At 39.4% G+C, this 19,860-nt stretch overlaps 1 protein-coding gene and 1 non-coding gene across 9 annotated transcripts in view; one reads left to right on the top strand and one right to left on the bottom strand.

The window, feature by feature from the left end:
• Positions 1-19,860, top strand: part of NEK10 (NIMA related kinase 10) — a 224,615-nt gene that overhangs the window by 116,344 nt on the left and 88,411 nt on the right. For 6 of the 8 annotated variants that reach the window (XM_042998421.1, XM_042998420.1, XM_042998419.1 and 3 more), the window contains 2 exons: positions 16,424-16,553; positions 17,093-17,163. In XM_042998421.1, coding sequence (XP_042854355.1) covers positions 16,424-16,553; positions 17,093-17,163 — 201 coding nt within the window. Of the gene's footprint in view, positions 1-6,010; positions 6,094-8,038; positions 8,190-16,423; positions 16,554-17,092; positions 17,164-19,860 lie in introns of those variants that run through there. The other 2 variants (XR_006222036.1, XM_042998427.1) reach the window with 2 other exon arrangements.
• On the bottom strand, positions 11,457-11,562 carry LOC122230844. Its single transcript, XR_006207921.1, has one exon. It is a non-coding gene; the product is annotated as a U6 spliceosomal RNA (small nuclear RNA).

Below are 19,860 nucleotides of genomic sequence, written 5' to 3'. Positions count from 1 at the left end.
GGTACAATTGTTCTTAGTATTCCCTTATTTATTATTATTATTATTATTATTATTATTTTACTTCTATAAGGTCAATTCCTTTTTTTCACTTCTAATCCCCTCTTTCATTACTAATTTTAGCAATTTGAGCCCTCTCTCTCTCTTTTTTTTTTTGTCAGTCTAGCTAAAGGTTAAAGGTTGTCAATTTTGTTGATTTCTAAAAGAACCAACTTTTGTTTTTATTGCTTTTCTATTCTCTGTTTTACTTGTTTCTGCATTAATTTTTTTACTACCTTCTTTCTGCTTGTTTGGGGTTTTTAGTTTGCTCTTCTTTTTCTAGTTTCTTAAGGTAGTAGGCTAGGAAATATTTTTAGGATCTTTCTTCTCATTGTATGGGCATTTACAGCTATAAATTCCCCTGTAAGCACTGATATAGGGACATCCCATTTGTTTTTCTATGTTGTATTTTTGTTTTCATTCATCTCAGAGTATTTTCCAATTACCCTTTAATTTCTTTATTGTTTATTTAGGAATGTGTTGTTTAATTTTCACAGATTTATGGATTCCCTAGTTCCTTCTCTTAATGCTGCCTAATTTCATTCCAGCATGGTTGGAGAACATACTTTTTATGACTTCAATCATTTTAAGTGTATTGATTTTATTAGTTTTTATATGTATCATTCTCATTGTCTTTATTTCCTAAATCACTTTTTTAACGTTTATTTATTATTGAGAGACAGAGAGACAGAGCATGAGCAGGGGAGGGGCAGAGAGAGGAGGAGACACAGAATCCAAAGCAGGCTCCAGGCTCCGAGCGGCCAGCACAGAGCCCGATGCGGGGCTCGAACTCACAAACCGAGAGATCATGACCTGAGCTGAAATTGGACGCTCAACCGACTGAGCCACCCAGGCGCCCCATTCCTAAATCATTTTTAAAATTTGATCTCTTTCACGTATAAGTAACTTATAAAATTTTTTTTATATCTCAGTGTTTTGGGGCTTTTTCTTTGAAGATTATTTTTTATTTGATTTTATTATGTCATAGAATATACCTTACATAGTTACAGTTTTTCAGAATAAGTTAAGAAATTCTTTATACCTTAATGATTCAGATAGTCATTCACCCCCAAATTGGTGGATTGATACAATAGTTATTTGCTCAAATTCTGCAATTTGGCCAGGTCTTTTTGAAGGGTAGCCAAGTGAGCAGCTCAACTAGGGTGGGAGAAATCTCTTCCAATGATGGTTGGTACTGGCCATTTGCTAGGAACTTACCTGGGGCTATTGGCTGAGTCCTTGGTTTACTTCCATGTGTTCTCTTTACATGGCTAGATCAGGCTTCATCTCCTACATTATGGTGGTTGAGAGCTGAGAGGGAGTGTCTCAAGAGTTAGAGTTACAAAATAAAGCCTCCATATACAAGCATTTACCCAGCATCTGTTAGCATAACACTTGCTAATATCTCATTGGTTAAAGCCAGTCACATGGCCAAGCCCAGAAATATTGTATGAAAGGAGTACACAAGGGCATGCTTATGAGTAAAAGTATTTTGTTGACAAGTTACCAAGAGAATGGTCAGTCTGTTACACATGACATGTAGTTAAGTTTATGCAAGCTTTATATATTCTTTGAAGAACATGTGTTTTATTTTTAGGCCACAGAGCTCAATAGATGTTTATCCAACTATATTTATTGACAAATTATTCAGATCTTCTATATCCTAATTTAGGTCAATGATAAATTGGTGTGTAAAAATCTCCTACTGCTATTGTGTGTTTTGTTTGTTCTTTAATTGAGTGGATGTCTTCCTCAGTTCAGGCTTATAACAGAATGCCATGGACTGGGTGGTTTATAAACAACAGAAATTTATTTCTCACACTTGTAGAGGCTACAAAATCCAAGATCAAGGTACTGGCAGATTTGGTGTCTGGTGAGGCTTGCTTCCTGGTTCACCGAGGGCTGTCTTCTTACTGTGTCCAATGTATGTTGAAGGGGCAAGAGAGCTTTCTGGGGGTTCTTTTAAAAGGACGCTAGTCTCAATCAATCCCCTTCATGCGAGCTCTGCGTTCATGATCTAACCGTCTCCCAAAGGCCCCCCTCTTAATACCATCCCATTGGGGATTAGTATCTCAACGTATAAATTTTAGGGGAGCGCACATCATTCCATAATAGTGGCCTTTATATTTCTAAAACATTCTATTTTGTTTATGTTTATGCATTTTACTGTAAATATGTTATGGTTCATAAATCTTTATTTTCAATTGTACCTTTCATCCGTGACAAGTGGCTGTCATTGAACTAAATACTTTTTTATTTGCTCATCCCAAGTGTTTCCTCTGTTTCATATTAGTATTGTAAATTATCATTTTTGTTGTGGCCCTCAGTCACATTTATTATTTCTTGCTGTTGTATTGAATTTGTAATGACTCCGTCTGGAATTCTTTGTGTTTTCATTGACCATCAAGAACCCTCCTTTTGTGTATGACCTGTTTCTTTTCTTAGACAATGAACTCGTTGATATGCTTGTTAGTTTATAGTTTTCATACATTTGAAAAAAGAAAGAAATTGAGTTATCAATTTAAAACCACTGAATCTTCCAGTGTTGGTACAATAAACTAAGGTGACAATCTCTAAATGTGGTAAACAAAGCGAAGTACAATCCTTATTTCACTTTTTCTGTTTCTCCCTTTCTCCAATTTAAACTGCTAACATTTGAAGAAAAGGGCGGAGTAGAAATTACTTGAGTGACTATGGTATCCCTGTGCCTTGTTTTTAAAATATGTTGCATCTGGCAATCTTTCTAACATACTTGACAGGTCATTTTCCTGTTGCATTGGGAAATAAACAAAGCACAAAGAAGATAGCTAATTTTCCACAGTCCCATGGTGTCAAGATGTCATTGCATTCAGCCACACCAGGTTCATTGCAAAACTGATTTATTTTCTCCATAAAGAGCTGGCATCCCATGGACCACACAGATAACAGTTAATTCCTAAATGGAACACAATAAATTTGGTACTGAATGAAGTGCTTTATTTCTTTCTGTTTTGAAAGCCTGCAGCTATTGTATTTAAAAGAGAGAAGAAAGGATTATTTTTATAAACTTTCAGATTGTTAAAATTAATTTCCGTGGTGTTGGAAGTTGGGAATGTGGAGATTTTAAAGGTTAATGTTCTAATTAAAGTATGAAGCTGCTTACCTTGCATTTCACTGACTTGAAAAAGAAACGTTTAGGTAGACCACTTAGCTCCTTGCTTACAGGAGGGAAACTAGCAATTCAGTGCAGATAAAATGGTGGTAAAAATTGACCCTCATTCTTGAACTTTTACACAGAAATCTTGGAGTCATTCAGTGGACGATTGCTTTTATTTTAAACTTTAATTTTAGTTAGGTTAATAGAGACAATAATCAATTATGGCAGACCAGAATGTCAGCAAAACCAAGTATTAAGGAAAATAATTTCTTTTGTCATGTCAGGGTTACAGTCAGCCAGGAACAGTTGTAAAAAGTGGCTTCATTCTTTCTCCCTTGCCCTTTAAAATCTCTTTCTTCTTTACTCCTCTTCTCCTTTTGGGGCTCACATCATTCCATATTAGTGGTCTTTATATTTCTAAAACATTCTATTTTGTTTATGTTTATGCATTTTACTGCAAATATGCTATGGTTCATGAATCTTTATTTTCAGTTGTACCTTTCATCAGTGACAAGTGGCTGTCATTGAACTAAATACTTTTTTATTTGCTCATCCCAAGTGTTTCCTTTGTTTCATATTAGTATTGTCAATGATCATTTTTGTTGTGGCTCTCGGTCACATTTATTATTTCTTGTTCTTGCACTGAATACGTAATGACTCTGGAATTCTTTGTCATCGTCAACCAGTCTGTCAATACTCTGGCCATTGATTCCCTGTGTTTTAATCTTTTCTCTCTAATTTCTCCTCATCAATTTCCTGGGAACATCTACAGTGTTTAACATAAAAGAAGAGATCACTTATTGTGAGATGCAGACATCAGCCTCAAGGAAGATACCGTGGGTGGAGGCTTTTCTGTACTCCCCAAATCACACTGAATCTGGTTTTACTGATAGCTTTCTTTGTTGGGGTTTAGCAAATGATTTACTTACCAGGAGCAAGGAGACAGAGTGAAATCCATGGTGAGAAGGCTGCCAGAGGCCTTGGCAAAAGTTTTTCGTATATTCAGAGCTATAGAGCTTCTGTTTTAGAGGTGAAAGAAGAATACTTTTCTTTTCTTCCTCAGCCACATCACATTATGGATTTAGGATCTATTTGCCCAGCATTTTGTGAGGAAATACAGTGAGGATTCAGTCCTAAGACATCTACAATGAAAAAGAATGAATGAGTTCTTAGAACAAATGACTTGAAATATGTGCTAGTTGCCTTTTGGAATAAAAAACCTTTGTTTGTTTAAAAATCTTAAGCAAAAAACAGGCTTTACTTGTGTAGCAAAAGTAATGTATCATCAAAAACTGTTTATTTGCTCACAGATTTGCTTTTGAGTAGCAAGTGATCTAATTTTGAACGTAATGTTGATTCTATCCTCAGAATTTAGGTCATACTGAAAAATAAATTTTAGTTTTGTTACAACACTGTATAAATATATATGTCATCAAGATGTTTTTAAACTTTAATTGATGGACACAGCATTTTAAACTAAGAATAGATCTCACAAATCTCCCTTTCTTACAGAGATGAGAAATTCGAGACCTTCCAAAGGTCAAATAGGTGCTTGATGCCACAGAACAATTAAATGCTAATTAACTCATGAAATCTACTTTTACTCTAAATAACGAATCTAGTTTCTCATAGCACTTAGTATGTTTTTATTTATTTACTTATAGGTTAGTTAGTTGCCTCCCTTGGTATAACAGAAACTCCCGTGAGGCCAGGAATTTTTTGGTGTGTTTCATGCTGTGTCCCAACATCTACAGTAGTTCCTGGCACAGAGTAGGTGTTCCATTCATATTTATTTAGTAGATGCAAGTGTGACTAGGGAAGAGTATGGGCTGTGGTGCTGCTACGATTTAGTGTCAGGCCATCTGTGTTTGCTGACTTGGTAAGAGAAGATTTCATGCGATAGGGAGAACTTGATCTGTATATGAAAGGGTGATATTGCTTGGTGGTGAAGGGAGTGAACACCCTAGGTAAGTGTTGCCATGAATGAGGAGCAAAGATCTGGAGGGAGGCTGGCATAGGTGAGACCGTGTGAGAGTAGGCAGCCACTAGTGTTTCGAGATCACGCATACTTTTCTCAGATCGACCTGGTCGAAAACATAGCCTGACAGCACGGTCAGCACTACCAATCTTTTTCACCGAGTGTGGTGAAAGTCCTTGGCCAATCTGACTTTGACTTGAATAGGTCAAAGGTCAAATATTTGTTTTGTGTAGTTGTCCAGTCAGACATCTGTCTTCAGGATTCAGAAATATGATGGTCCCATCTTCACTACCATGTCCGTTGGGATGCCTGTTGTTTTCTAAGCCACTTATTATAATAATCCTCATGAAAGGTGCCAGATTTCTCTATATAAATAATAATGATAGTGATGATGATGATGATGATGATGATGATGGTGGTGGTGGTGGTGGTGGCACTTTGAATTTGTATAGCACATAGAATTTTTCATGACACTTGCACATATATTATCTCATGGACAGATCCTAAAGAATTAATTGCAGTGTCATATAAAATGATCTGAAATCAATTGTGCCACCTGGGCAATGTCCACTGATCCTAGTGGGCAGATGAAAATTGAATCTAACTTAACTTTTCATTTTCCAGTTAACACAACACATCAATTAAAGCAGATTGATGTCCGCACTGATATTCACAGGTCCTATTTTGCATAAGACAGCATCAATCTATTCTTTTTACTATCATGAGTTTTATCCATATTACATATAAATGCTTTCCCAGTTTAAAGAAGTACTGCATTAATCAGTGAAATGATGGGTCAGTTTTAGTTTTAAAAGTCATCTCCTACTCGTTAATGGAAAATATATTGATAATTCTTCCAGTGAGTGTCTTGGCACTCTAGTTTAGAAGATGTTACTGAAGGTCTGAATCATACATCTCCCTGAATGCAACCCACAGGAGGCAGGTGAGCCAATATGAAGGTTTGGCATCTAGAAACTGGTCATGGCCTACCTTGACCTTGGAACTAATGAGGCTACTATGGATGAATCATAGTCCAGTGTATTTATTATTTAACTAAATCACTTACAGATAAGATACGCTCATTGTTGTAAAAATTGGGCCTGGATTTAACATTTCAGATATTCATATGTGTTTTGTACTTTAAGATGCTGCTTATATTTAAAAGAACTTTTTAATCATTGATTTCACTGGTGTTAAAACCATTAATACATGTGTCTATGCAACATGAGAGAAATGTGATGCCTTTTGAGAAATGTCCCCAATACCCCATAAAAGTACACTGCTTTCATTATTTTTATAAAGTAAGTGAAGAAAACCATACTTAGTATATAAATAGCTTTTTGTTTGCCTTTCTATAAGAAGGACTACTTGAACACTAACAAAGGAGAGTACACCAGTAACATTGCAACTAGGATTGCCAAATAAAATGTGAATTTCAGATAAAGAGTTTTTCAGTTTGTGTCTCAAATATTGTATTTTTAGTGTAAATATGTCCCCAAATACTGCACGTTTTAGTAAACCAAATTCCACTGAGTATCCTGGAGTTTTATTGGTTACATCTGCCAGTCCTAGATGCAACTAGGGGCCAGCACGCCCTAAAATTTATGATCGAAGTGTGGCCAGTTTTCTTCAGGCATAGTATATTTTTCTGTGGTTCTTGACCTGTCGTCTAATTCTCTCTCTGTAAGAAGTTTGTATTTAAAACAATCTTGGAACTGTTCTGTGTAACTGTCTGCTTACTGGCAGCAGTCTTCTATGAGCTGAGAACATTTCCATGATACCAGGGTACATAACCTCAACAGATAAAACTTTAAGAGACTGTTAACATCCAGAATGGTATTACCCATTGGCTCTCCTCAACTGTGGGGCTCATAGGCATGAATTAATATATTCCAAATTGATCAGTTTCTTCTCCCACACCTGATCCACTTGTATCTATGTTAATGATACTGATTCCCACCCCATCATCCAGGCCAGACACTTGGGAGCCTGGAAATGAGGGGTCTTCCCTTCCCTTATGCTCCTTCTCACATCCAGTTAGTTCTGAGGAATCTCTCTTCTCCCTATTTCCTTAACTACCACATTAGTGGAAGCTCACCCGCCTCTCTGCCTCTCCTCCAGCTCACTTCTTTCACCCTTCCGTGGTGGGGAATGCACTGGGTGGACCAGAATTCACTTTCACTTCCATGGTCTAGTGAAACTGGACCATATTCTATCTATGCCTGTAGGTGCTTAATAAGTAGGGTCTCACAGAAAAAAATTCAGAACATGGATGGATCCTGCAACTGCATTCACCATTCTGCCTAGAGTCCTTTTTGCTAAACTCTGCTCATTTCACTGAATATCTGAGTATCACATTGCTCACTCTCGCCAGAAAATGTGCCTAGCCACTTATTCCCTCTGGCTTCTCCCAGCTCCCCTCATCTCTATTAATTTTCATTGACTCCCATCCCACCATAGTGATTGTTTTTTGAGCTATTTCTCAGAAATATTATACCTACCTCCTGAAACCATAAACATGTGCCCCAACATGTGCACAACACGCACACGCGCGCGCACACACGCGCGCACACACACACACACACAGGTACGCACTAGTGTGATTGCATGCACTTTATCCATCCCATTACTGCTATATTGAATCATTCTAAGATAGAGCATGATTTGCTTTTCAGTCTCAACAAACTATAATTACTGGGCTATACAGTTAATTATGTCACTTCAGGTCAGATTTTTATCCTCATGAATTCATATGGACTTTTGTCTCCTGGATTGAGCAAATAGTGGATCTTGGGTTCCCAGATAGATAGTTTGTATTCTTTTAAAATGTATATTTTTGTTTCTTTTTCATTAACATTGACAAATTCTCTTTTTCCTTTTTCTTTCAGGTAGTCTAGGGAGATGAAAGTTTGATAGCCAGAACCTGAGAATGTACTTTTTTAATAGACTCAGAATTAATACATTGCAGTGTGATACAAAAATCCTTTTTCTATCCTTACCCACTGAAGCAAATAATATTGGGCGAATTATTTCAATAAAAGAAACCTATCTCTAAAAATTTAGCCTTAACTGTGTCCCAAACTTCTCAACATTCTTTTATTAGTAATTTCTAACATTTGCTAGGCAAAATTTTCTTTTATGATGTCTCCCAACACCACTTCTAAAGATGCTACATCATTATATTGCTGATGAGATACTTTCTCAATGATAGTTTTTCGATTTCTCTAAAAATTCTAATTTCTTCTCCAATTTCATATACCCTTCAACAAATGAATCTGCTTCAGCTCTAGTATTTCTTTCTGCTCATTAGTGCTGTATATAAGATCGTTCTTATGAACTCACAGCTGTCACATAAGTTTATCTTCTGGGGCAAGAACTAGCATTTGGAAGGTTAAGTTTATCTGTGGGTCACTAGTATGATAATGGTGGGTACACCAAGAATTGGGGATAAATCTGAAAAGGCAGATGCTGTGGAAACATTGGCTCTTGAGATCGGAAAGGGCCCAATGGGATGCAGAGTAGTCAGCCCTGAGTCTCTCAGATTAAGGAAAAGCTCCCATGCACATACATGCACACACACATCTTTAAAAGCCAAAGGATTGTTTGAAGTATAAATGAAAGTAGAGGCAGAAGTAGAAAAATGAAAAGAAATGTTTGCCTCAGGAGGTAATATCAGGGCAAAGGTAGTCACAGGTCCCACCAGGCATTATGAAGAAAACAGGCCCTAGGGTTTAAGATGGCTCCCTGAAGGGACTCTGAAAAACTGAGAACAAACTGAGGGCTGATGGGGGGTGGGAGGGAGGGGAGGGTGGGTGATGGGTACTGAGAAGGGCATCTGTTGGGATGAGCACTGGGTGTTGTATGGAAACCAATTTGACAATAAATTTCATATATTAAAAAAAATAATAATAAGATGGCTCCCTGGAGGTGACTATTTCCCTGACAGCAGCATCTGCAGAGATGTCTTGGCCCTTTTGCTATACCTCAGAAATAGCCCTTGGAATTCAAAAAAGCATGAGGGCTGTTGACCTAGGATGGGTGGGTTCTCGGCTCTGATTTGTAAACTAGGCAAACCATTCAGAGTTCAGCGCTTTAACCCTAAGAATCAGTGGTTTGTGACAGAGACACTACAGGCCCCCTGTGTGTGCCTGAGGGGCATGTGGATGGTGAGTAGATCTGGGAGTTGTTCCCATATGGTTTCAATGGAAGCCTTGGGTGTGACAGAAATTATCCAAAAAGAGAGTGAAGAATGAGACGCAAAACAGCATTTAACACATGGGTGAAAGAAAGAAGTGCCATTGTATGGGAACTGCGAGGCAGGAAGGGACTACCCTTTCTGATATTACGACCTGCCTCCCCACGTCCATTCCTAACTTCCTTTACTCTAATCTAAGTTTTCTATTTCCTATAGCATTTATCACCTACTAAAATAGTGTATAATTTACTTTTTAATCATTGTGTTGTGCTGTGTTTTTTATCTTCCCTGCCTCTTCTTACTGGAAGGTAAGCTTCATGAGGGCGAGTATTCCAAGCAGTTAATGTATTCCAAGCAGGTGGAACAGTCCTGGTACTTTGGAGGTACTTTGTAACTATTTATTGAATAAATGAAAAACATATATATCTCAACAAGTAAGTTTCAGTCAGTAGTGTCAGAAACTGCAAGGAAGTCACGTAAAACAAGTGAGGCAATTAGTAACCCATTGGGGTTCTAGGGAGAAGTTGTATCAATGGCAAGATAGGAATAGATGCTGGACCACAGTTGGGTTGAATGGTGGATGGTGTGTGAAGCAGTGAAGAGGGCCAGCAGGAATTACTCTTTCAAAAAACTTTGCTTGGAAATGAGGAAAACAGTGGTACTTACAGGAGGACTTGGGATCAAGGAAGGATTTTACATGTTTTGTTGTTGCTGTTTTTAATGGGTTAGACTCACAGGGCAATGGCAGAATGTGATCTGGTCCTCAGAAGTGGTGAAGGGATCAGCTTTCCATTATGGGAAGGTCTCTTTAGTGGCTGTGGAGAGCGTGGCCTGGAGCAGGAGACACTAGGGTCAAGGACACAACTGGGCCGTGGCTTTCAGGGATAATAGCTGGGAATGCTGTTCTCCCTGATCATGCCCTGGGTGTCTTCTCCACTGGCTTTCATTGACCATCATTCCTTCCCCTCTGCCCTGCTCTTCCACTTCAACCCCATGGAATACCTTCTGAGATTAGCAGTCTCCTCTTAATCTCTTCTCTTCACCTCCTGGCTTTAGGTGAAAACTAATTGTTTCCTGAAGGTCCTGTGATGATGTTTAGGGTTGGGCCTTTGTGAAGTGATTAGGTTTAGATGAGGTCAGGAAGATGGGATCGATGGTTTTATAAGAAACACCAGAGGGGCGCCTGGGTGGCTCAGTCGGTTAAGCAACTGACTTTGGCTCAGGTCATGATCTCGCCGTCAGTGAGTTCGAGCCCCTCCTCAGGCTTTGTGTTGACAGCTCAGAGCCTGAAGCCTGCTTCAGATTCTGTGTCTCCTTCTCTCTCTGTTCCTCCCCTGCTCACGCTCTGACTCTTTCTCTCAAAAATAAATAAACATTAAAAAAAATTTTTTTTTAAAGAAACACTGGAGATCAATCACCCCTCCGTGCCATCTTCCCCTCCCCCAACCCCACCCAGCCATGGGAGGATACAGCAGGAAGGTGGCCATCTGCAGGCCAGGAAGAAGGCCCTTACTGGGAAACAGGACTGGCTAGTACCTTGATCTTAGACCTCCCAGCTTTCTGAATTGTGAGAAATAAATTCCTGTTTATTCCTGCTTAGACATCCCATCTTTGGCGTTTGTTATGGCATCTCAAACTGGATAACACACTCTTTTATTTATTTTGCTGTTCAATTAAAAAAATACAAAATCTGGTGCTAAGAGTGCTCATTGCTACTGGGGCATTGTCATTTCCAAGCATTTTCAGCTGATAGAGCAAGGAGATACGTGTGTATACTAACCTGTGTACATTCACATATCTTTATCTATTTCTGTATGCAATCACCTGTATCCATAATAGGCTAAACACAAGTTCACGGTGTTGTCTCTACCTCTGTTTTATTGCCTTGTGATAGAGTACACCTCCCTTTTTCCTTGCTTACCAGTAGACTCACTCCAACAGTGAGAAGTCTGGCTTTTGCCATCTGCTAATTCCAGACTGCATGAGTAGCAGTGTCAGAATTGTCACTCTTTACTCCTATAGGACATGACTCTGTTGACTAGAGAATAGTCCTAATGTATAATCCCAATGAATAGTCCTAATGACAGTTTTCCCTGTCATCTCACTGCTTCCAAAATATGGAATGTTTCACAGATTCGCATGACGTCTTGTGGAGATGTCGGGCTAATCTTCACTGTATCATTCTAATTTTCACATACGTGCTGACAAAGTAAGTGCCAATGATCCAACTTAACAAAGACGACTATATGACTACTGCAGGAAAAAGGAATATACTTATTTATACATAAAACCTTTTAACATCTGTTATCTAACTTCATTTACTTTGGTCCATTTAAAGGAAAAAGTCTCCCCTCCAAACTTATATGAATTATCATATTACTGAATTACTTAAGAGTTATAAAAATATTCATATTTTAAAATGTTTTAAAAGACATCTAGGTCCAATACTCTTGTTTAGCTCACTTAGTAAATAAGAATCCTTGGCGGGGCACCTGGGTGGCTCAGTCGGTTGGGCGTCTGACTTCAGCTCAGGTCATGATCTCACACTCCGAGAGTTAGAGCCCCGCGTCGGGCTCTGTGCTGACAGCTCGGAGCCTGGATTCCGTGTCTCCCTTTCTGTCTGCCCCTCCCCTGCTCATGCTCTGTATCTCTCTGTCTCAAAAATAAATAAAAACATTAAAAAAATTAAAAAATAGAAATAGAAATAAATCCTTGGCAATTAGCAACTTAATTGTTCATATATCAGGGAAGGACTAGTAGTGGAATTTTAAAATCTGAACAAAAAGTTTATGTTTTAAAAAATTAAGCGTCCTCTCAACCTCATCTATCTTCTACATCATTTTTACTATCAATTTGTGAATTTATGACTTATTAAAACAGAGGTAGTGGTTAGTGTCCAGCCCCATCTGAAAGGCTACTCAGTCTATATGAGTTATGTTTACTTATTTATTAGAATATTTATAATAAATGCACATTGTTCCTTGCCATCCACCTCTTTTCTATCCCTGACTTCACTTAAAATTTTTTTCCAGCACTATTGAGGTATTAACAATTAAAAATTGTATATATTTAAGGTATACAATGTGATGTTTCAATATATTTACACATTGTGAAATAATTACCACAATCAGGTTAATTAACATATTCATCACCTCACATAGTTACCTCTTTGTGTGTGTGATGAGAATACTTGTGATCTACTCTTTTAGCAAGTTTCAAGTATATAGTACATTATGATTAACTGTAGTCACCATGTTGTACATGGTAAAAGTAAATACATTTTTATTGCCATATAACTGACCATGGCTGTGATTTTTACACACATAATTGTAAATACTTTAATCTTTGTCAGAAGAGCCCCTATGTTTGTTTAATATTGTCTAAGTTATGTTTTCTTTGATCATTGCTAGCTATAAATCTCTGTATTTTTCTAAATGTAGTTGGGCTCACTTTAAACAGAGAAATTGGAAATCATTACAAGACAGCAAATTATTTTACAATGGGTTTCAAATAATAATCACCAAAAAACTTATATGATATTGGTAAGATGTGATTGAATCAATGACTTTAGCCATATTTCCAAAAGGCTGGGTTCTTTTGAAGGTGAAAAACACATAAGTAGGTTTTCTCATAGAACCTGCATTAGTTTTCTAAGTCTGCCATAACAAAATACCACAGACTGGGCGGCTTAAATTTCTTTTCTCACAGTTCTGAAGGCTGAGAGTCCAGGATCAAAGTGTTGGCCAGTTTAGTTTCCTTTGAGGCCTGTCTCCTCTGGCTTGGAGATGCCAGGATTCCACCCTCTTGTTGCCTCTTCACATGGTGGTTGTTCTGTCTGTGCACACTCATGGGGAGAAGGACACCGATCAGACTGGAGTAGGGCCCATCCTAGAGGCATCATCTTAACTTGATCATCTCATACAGAATTTATTGTAAAATATGGTCACATTCCAAGGTAGTGGGATTGGGACTTCGACATATGAATCTTGGGGCACACAACTGAGACCATAACAAGATTTTGTTGTGGCTTCTCGAAATCAGACTCTGCGTTCTATTTGTTGCTGCTTTTGGTTGTAATTAGGAAACTCTTACCTCAGAGGATATTTGAAGTTTATCCCAGCAGCAAAGTGATATGAGAGTTGGCAGTTGTATTGCTTGTCTTTCATTTCCCTTTCTTAATTCTTTTCCGGAAAAGGAATTCTCGGTCTTTTTTCAGGGGCTCACGCACAGCATTGATTCAAGGGCTCATGCACAGCTTTGAGAATCTGATGAGATCTATTATAACAGTTAACTTCAACAAACTGCGTCAAAACTTGGTGGCCTAATACAATAAACTTTTTAAAAACATCAATACACTGGGTGCATTGGGCAAATTGGGCTGGTCTCAGTGAGGACTGCTGATTAGAGTATTGGCTGGGCTCAGTATGTGTGGTCACCTGGTTTCCAGTGGCTTCCCGCACAGGTTTGATGGTAGGCTGGCTGTGGGTAGTGGGTGGAGGTAATTGGGCCACACGTTACCATCATCCAGCAGGCAAACCTGGGCTCAGTCGCCTGGTTGTGTTCATAGGATTCTCCAGGGCAGGAAGGGAGAGAAAGCCCCAAAGAGTATTTTCTAAGCCTCTCCTTATATCACTTTTGCTTGTATCTTCTTGGCCAAAGCAAGTCACATCAAGTGCAGTTTCAAGGGGTAGAGGAATAGACCCCACGCCTTGCTGGGAGCTGCAAAGCCGGAGTGCAAAGGGGAATGCCTGTTGGAATGAGCAGGGTTTGTGGTCTCCAGTGAGGAGGAGGAGATGGAATGATGAGAACAATAAACTGAGCAAATTCTGTTCCTACAAGTGTTTTCCCCCAGGTTGAGTGATTGTTTTTTGAGAACAAATGAAGGCTATTTTCCAAAGAAGTACAGATGCTGGCTGTTGAGAGTGAAAGCATAGCGGGAACAGGAAATGGAAAAGGGGTCTAAGGGGAAATGGATGGAACACTCGTAGCGTCTGCTTCATGAGCTTTTGGAAACAGGAAACAAATCCTCTGACTTCTCAGTAGATTAAAACGTGAGAAATTTTTCTGTGGGGGGCCAAGGACATTTTTTTTTTCTCTGGAGGACATTATTTCTTGTTAAGGCATTTTCTTTTAAATGTGAACAGTTGACAGGTGACAACAGGAGACACTTTTTATACAGTTAGAACCAGCAGAGTCCTGGAAATTTCATTCCCATTTCCCCCATTGCCATGCTATTGAGCTCAAAAACACCAAATATGAAAATGCCCAACTGAGAGACCTAGAAATCATACCTTCCTCTGCAAGCACATAACGTAAATCTAAAACTAGGAATTCTTCTTCATAATCTCGCAAAAATAGCAACTCCTTGGATATTCCTTTTTTTTTTAATTTTTTTTAACGTTTATTTATTATTTTTGAGACAGAGAGAGACAGAGCATGAATGGGGGAGGGTCAGAGAGAGAGGGAGACACAGAATCTGAAACAGGCTCCAGGCTCTGAGCTGTCAGCACAGAGCCCGACGTGGGGCTCTAACTCACGGACCGCGAGATCATGACTTGAGCTGAAGTCGGACGTTTAACCGACCGAGCCACCCATGCGCCCCTCCTTGGATATTCTTAATAGTCAACATTGATTTATGTCTACTCTGGTTGTTCTAATATCAATTTATCAGTTTATTTATACCTTAATCCACCATCAAAGCTAACCCTTAATCCCTACTCTATTTATGTAAAGGGCTGAGCACAGTCCTAAATACATACAGAAGTGAATTGCTAAAGTACTTAATTTAGGATGTGTGGGTATTAAGTGCTTTAAACCCTTTCCTGAGTTTCACTCTACAAATATGATAGAGGAGACTTCTATTACTCCAAAATATCCAGGAGAATTGCACTCCCCTCCACTTAAAAAAATGTCAAAACCATAAACTCTCACACTTTAAATTCATTTAAAGGCTGACAGCATCCATGTCCAGATTGGAAATGTGATTTCAGAAGAGGTGAACAGGTTGGATGTTGTCATTTTCTGCAACATATTTAAATATGGTCTTCCTCCTACTTTATAGGCTAGAATTGAAGAGCAATGGGAGGGGCTGTATCAATCAGTTATCCCATACTAACGCTGTATGACAAATCACAAAAATTTCAGTGGCGTTCAACAATAAGCATTTATTGGGGCACCTGAGTGGCTCAGTTGGTTGAGCGTCTGACTTCAGCTCAGGTCATGATCTCACGGTTTGTGGGTTCAAGCCCCACATCAGGCTCTGTGCTGACAGCTCAGAGCCTGGAGTCTGCTTTGGATTCTGTGTCTCCCTCTCTCTATGCCCCTTCCCACTTGCTCTCTGTCTGTGTCTCTCCCTCTCTCTCAAAAATAAATAAACATTAAAAAAATTAAAAAAAAAACAATAAGCATTTATTGTTAGACTCATAGGTCTGGGCCTTCTGGGCAAGCTCTCCTTCCTTCCGGCTGTAGGTTTATGCAGTGTCTGGGGCAGATCTCCTCCGTGTATTTTATGCTGGACCCAGGCTGGTGGGACAACAGCCACTGGGATATGTTCTTCTCTTGGTAATGGACAGAAGCTCCTCAAAGGACAAATGAAAGCACTCAATATTTGCTAAGACAAAGGCTCTGGTCTGGTTCACTGTCATTTCCATATTCCACTGGCCACACCAACACAAAACCAAACCAAAGGCAGAGGTGGGTAATGACCACTGCCCAAGAGACCGTTGTAAGGGTGAGATGTGCAAAGTCTTCAGAAGAGTAAAGATCCGGAGCCAACAATTCCTTCTACCACAGAGGGGTGATTGTTTCTGGAAATAACTTCCTTAGGCACTTAATAGGCAATATTTATATGGTTCGTTGATATTTAGTGCTTAAAATGGAATTGCTTGATGGTGCTTCTTGATTCATCTGAGTCTGGGAGAATTCAAAGATAGTTTTTAACATATTTATTTGAATTAGTAATAAAGAGTTTCCATTTTTTCCCCTCATATCTCCAACTGTTGCTTGAAAATTGGACTTCTTTCTGTGCTGATTTCTTCTGCCTTTTACAGTATCTATTAACAACCTTATTTTAATTCAGCCCTGAGGTACTGAAGAGCGAGCCGTATGGGGAGAAGGCTGATGTCTGGGCGGCAGGCTGCATCCTTTATCAGATGGCAACTCTGAATCCTCCCTTCTACAGCACCAACATGCTCTCCCTGGCTACAAAAGTAAGCAGTGTTGGGAGACAGAAGGGTCTTGTGTTGCTAAAAATGCCATTTCTTTTCTCCCTAAATAGATCATTTGTGGTTTTTATGAAAATGTCAATTAAAAGCAGGCACATTGTTTTATTAACCACGTGATCCCGTTCATTATTTCCCCCCCTTTCTTCTAAATATACGTCATGTGCTATGGCACATTTCCCCCTATAATTGTCTTCATTTATCATAGAAAATTATACAAATAAATCTATCAAATTACTTTTGGTCTTTTATTTTTAATTGTGGTTTGGATTGCCTACAATTGGCATATTATCCTACACATCATTTATTATGAATCTGAGGCTAACTTTAACTCAGCTTGAAGAATACAGTCTGTGCTCGAGAACTGTTTACTCGATGTTAATTTTTTATTTGTTGGGATGTTTTTGTTTCTGATTAAAATGTGTGCATGGTCATAATGCTTATCGGGCAGCTTTCATGTTGTGGCCAAGTAGCGTAGATACTAGTGGCCTCTTTATGTCCATCACACTAGTCTATCTGTTTTGCAGATAGTGCAGGCGGTATATGAACCAGTGCCAGAAGGCACCTACTCTGAGAAAGTGACAGATACCATCACCAGGTAATTATCCTCACAACTCTGAACCGGTAGGGATCGTCAAGAAATACCTCGCATCTCTCCGAATTTACTGTGTCCATATTCATGAAGAAGAAGGGCTGCCACACAATCCAAACCTAGAAAAATATTTGTGTATCATCAGTAATGGTGACCATTTGGAAGCCACTGAAGGGTCCAAGAGGAAGTAGTGTCTGCACTTGCAATATTATGCAGCCATCAGAATGATTATTCAGAGGGCTTTGTATCAGGCCGTAAAACAAATACGGTAAGAAGCTAAGTAAAGCAAACAGGATGTAAAGCTGTTTGTAACTCTGAGAAAAACTGTAAATATATGCACAGATGTGAGAAAAGGCTAGACAAGGACATAGGAAACTGGCAAAGGCCATGCAAAATGATAAAATTGCAAGCACTTTTTCATTTCTATTTTTAAATTGGTAATGTTATGTTGTATAATAATTCTTCAAAGAAAATCAGAAAGAAGTGCTCCGGCCGGCAGTATAGTAGGATTTTAATGGAAGTCATTTCCCGTTGCATTCACAAAGTTCTGACCTCACAGGGCTTGTCCCCGCTGACCTGTCACCCTTCCGTCCCACTTTCCCTCTGCTCCCTTGGTGCTCCCTCCCTCCCTGCAGCCACAGGGAGCTCCCTGCGAGTCCTGGCATGCGACTGCCTCTGGACCTTTGTCCTCCCTCTTGCCTTTTCCTGGACTTCTCTTCCCTCTGGTATGTGCATGGCATAGGCCCCATTTCATTCATGTCTCTGATGTTATTTGCCATCATCAGGGAGCCTGCCTGATCTCCCCACAGCCTCTCTGCTTTCTGGCCCTCTCGCCTGCTTTACAAAGCTCATGGCACCCATCCCTTGACATGTTAGACAGGTCCATGCAGACTTGTTTCCTTATTGTCTGTCTTGTCCCCACCAGAAGGAAAACTCTCCAGGAGCAGGGTCTTCTCCAGTCTCATTCATAGCTCTTCAGAGCCCAGAGCAGTGCCTGGTACAAGACAGACCCTTAACAAATACTGGTTCTATGAATAAATGACTTGTCTTCTGGCTGTTATTTATATACGAATGTATGCTCCTAAGTTGGCTCAAGACTACTTATCTGCCCCATCAAGCTCAGTCAAATCCTCATTATTATTATAGAAATCCCAGACTCCCCCAAGATAGAATATCTGTCCATTCTCCTGCCCAGTTGCCTTTAAACTTGGTTCTGTACCTGCCCCAGCACCTAGCACCACCTCTGATGGAATGTAAGAGATGTATTCCCTTCACTTTCTCCTCTGAGCCTGTCGTTCACATTAATAGGTACTCTCACAGTTTGTAGGATTACATATTGAAACTTTCCTTGTTCAGCACAGTGCTGTCCTACAGTTAAGGGGCCCAGGCCCAGCTGGGGCTGAGTTTCACTAACTGTAGACTCTGAACAAACATTGGACCATCTTTCTGCATCTCTGTTCCTTCATCCAGTTAAAATGGGGGCTGTAATAATACCAAACTCATCAGGCTGGTGTGATAATTATACAAAGTAACTATGAAAATCACTTAGCATAGAGCTTGGCAAATGGTAAATCTTAAGCAATATTGGCAATTATCATTGTTAATATTATGGGAAATGAGCTGAAACCCCTTTCGGAATAATCTGAATTCTGCATATATTAGATCATGCCCTGTTGCTAATGAATCCAGACAAATGTATTTAAATTGCTCGTCTCCACAGTTTGATCCTATTATCTGCTATTTGTTTTCTGGAAAGTGCCTTAAAAATTCAAGAAGTCTCCAGAGATGTGAAGACAAGAATACCAGATTTAGTCATTTAATTTCTCCTTTTCATAGGTATTTGAGTGCCATAAAGACCAGGGGAGGGGTGGTGCGGAGAAAATGTACAGAGACATTATTCTGAGTTTGTGGCACTGGGCAAACGGGACCATAATTTGCTTCTGACAGGCTCCCTGGCTACTGGTATCCATGTGTCTTGGGGCTAACAGGTTAGTGGAGGAGTCAGATACCAATATTACATGTAAAGTTTAAGAACATCAATAGATTCTGGAATCAGCTGGATTTTATTGATTGATTGATCGATCGATCTATCTATTTTTTAATGTTTACTTATTTTTGAGAGAGAAAGACAGATGGAGCAGGGAAGGGGCAGTGAGGGAGACACAGAATCTGAAGCAGGCTCCAGGCTCCGAGCTGTTAGCACAGAGCCTGACGCGGGGCTCCAACTCACAGACCGTGAAACCATGACCTGAGCCGAAGTTGGCTGCTTACCCAACTGAGCCACCCAGGTGCCCCTGGAATCAGCTGGATTTTAATCCCTACTCTTCCATTCAACCCCTTTTCTCATCTGTGATGTACAGGTAGCAATAGTAACTACTCATGGGCTGGTTCCAAAGCCTAAATAGGATAACGCTTCTAGTGCTTTTCGCACAGTGCCAGCATCAAGTGAACCGTCAGTAAAATTAGGTATTGTTATTAATAATATTAGTGTTACTATTTATGGGATTAAGTATCTAAAATAAGTTCTGATAAATTTGATGAAGAATGGTAAAGGAAGCAATGAGAGAGTCCAGAAGGACTTGGCCTAGTCTAGCGACTTGGGGGAAGTTTCTATTTAGAAAGAACATGTAATCCGAGACCTAAACAACCACTAATTCTCAAATAGTAAACAGACTAGAGAAAACATTTCATAGACCATAGAGC

The sequence above is a fragment of the Panthera tigris genome, chromosome C2 (genome assembly GCF_018350195.1).
Source record: "Panthera tigris isolate Pti1 chromosome C2, P.tigris_Pti1_mat1.1, whole genome shotgun sequence".
Classification (NCBI taxonomy): Eukaryota; Metazoa; Chordata; class Mammalia; order Carnivora; family Felidae; genus Panthera; species Panthera tigris.
Note: the sequence above shows the minus strand (reverse complement) of the source record. Positions and strands in the feature narration are given on the sequence as shown.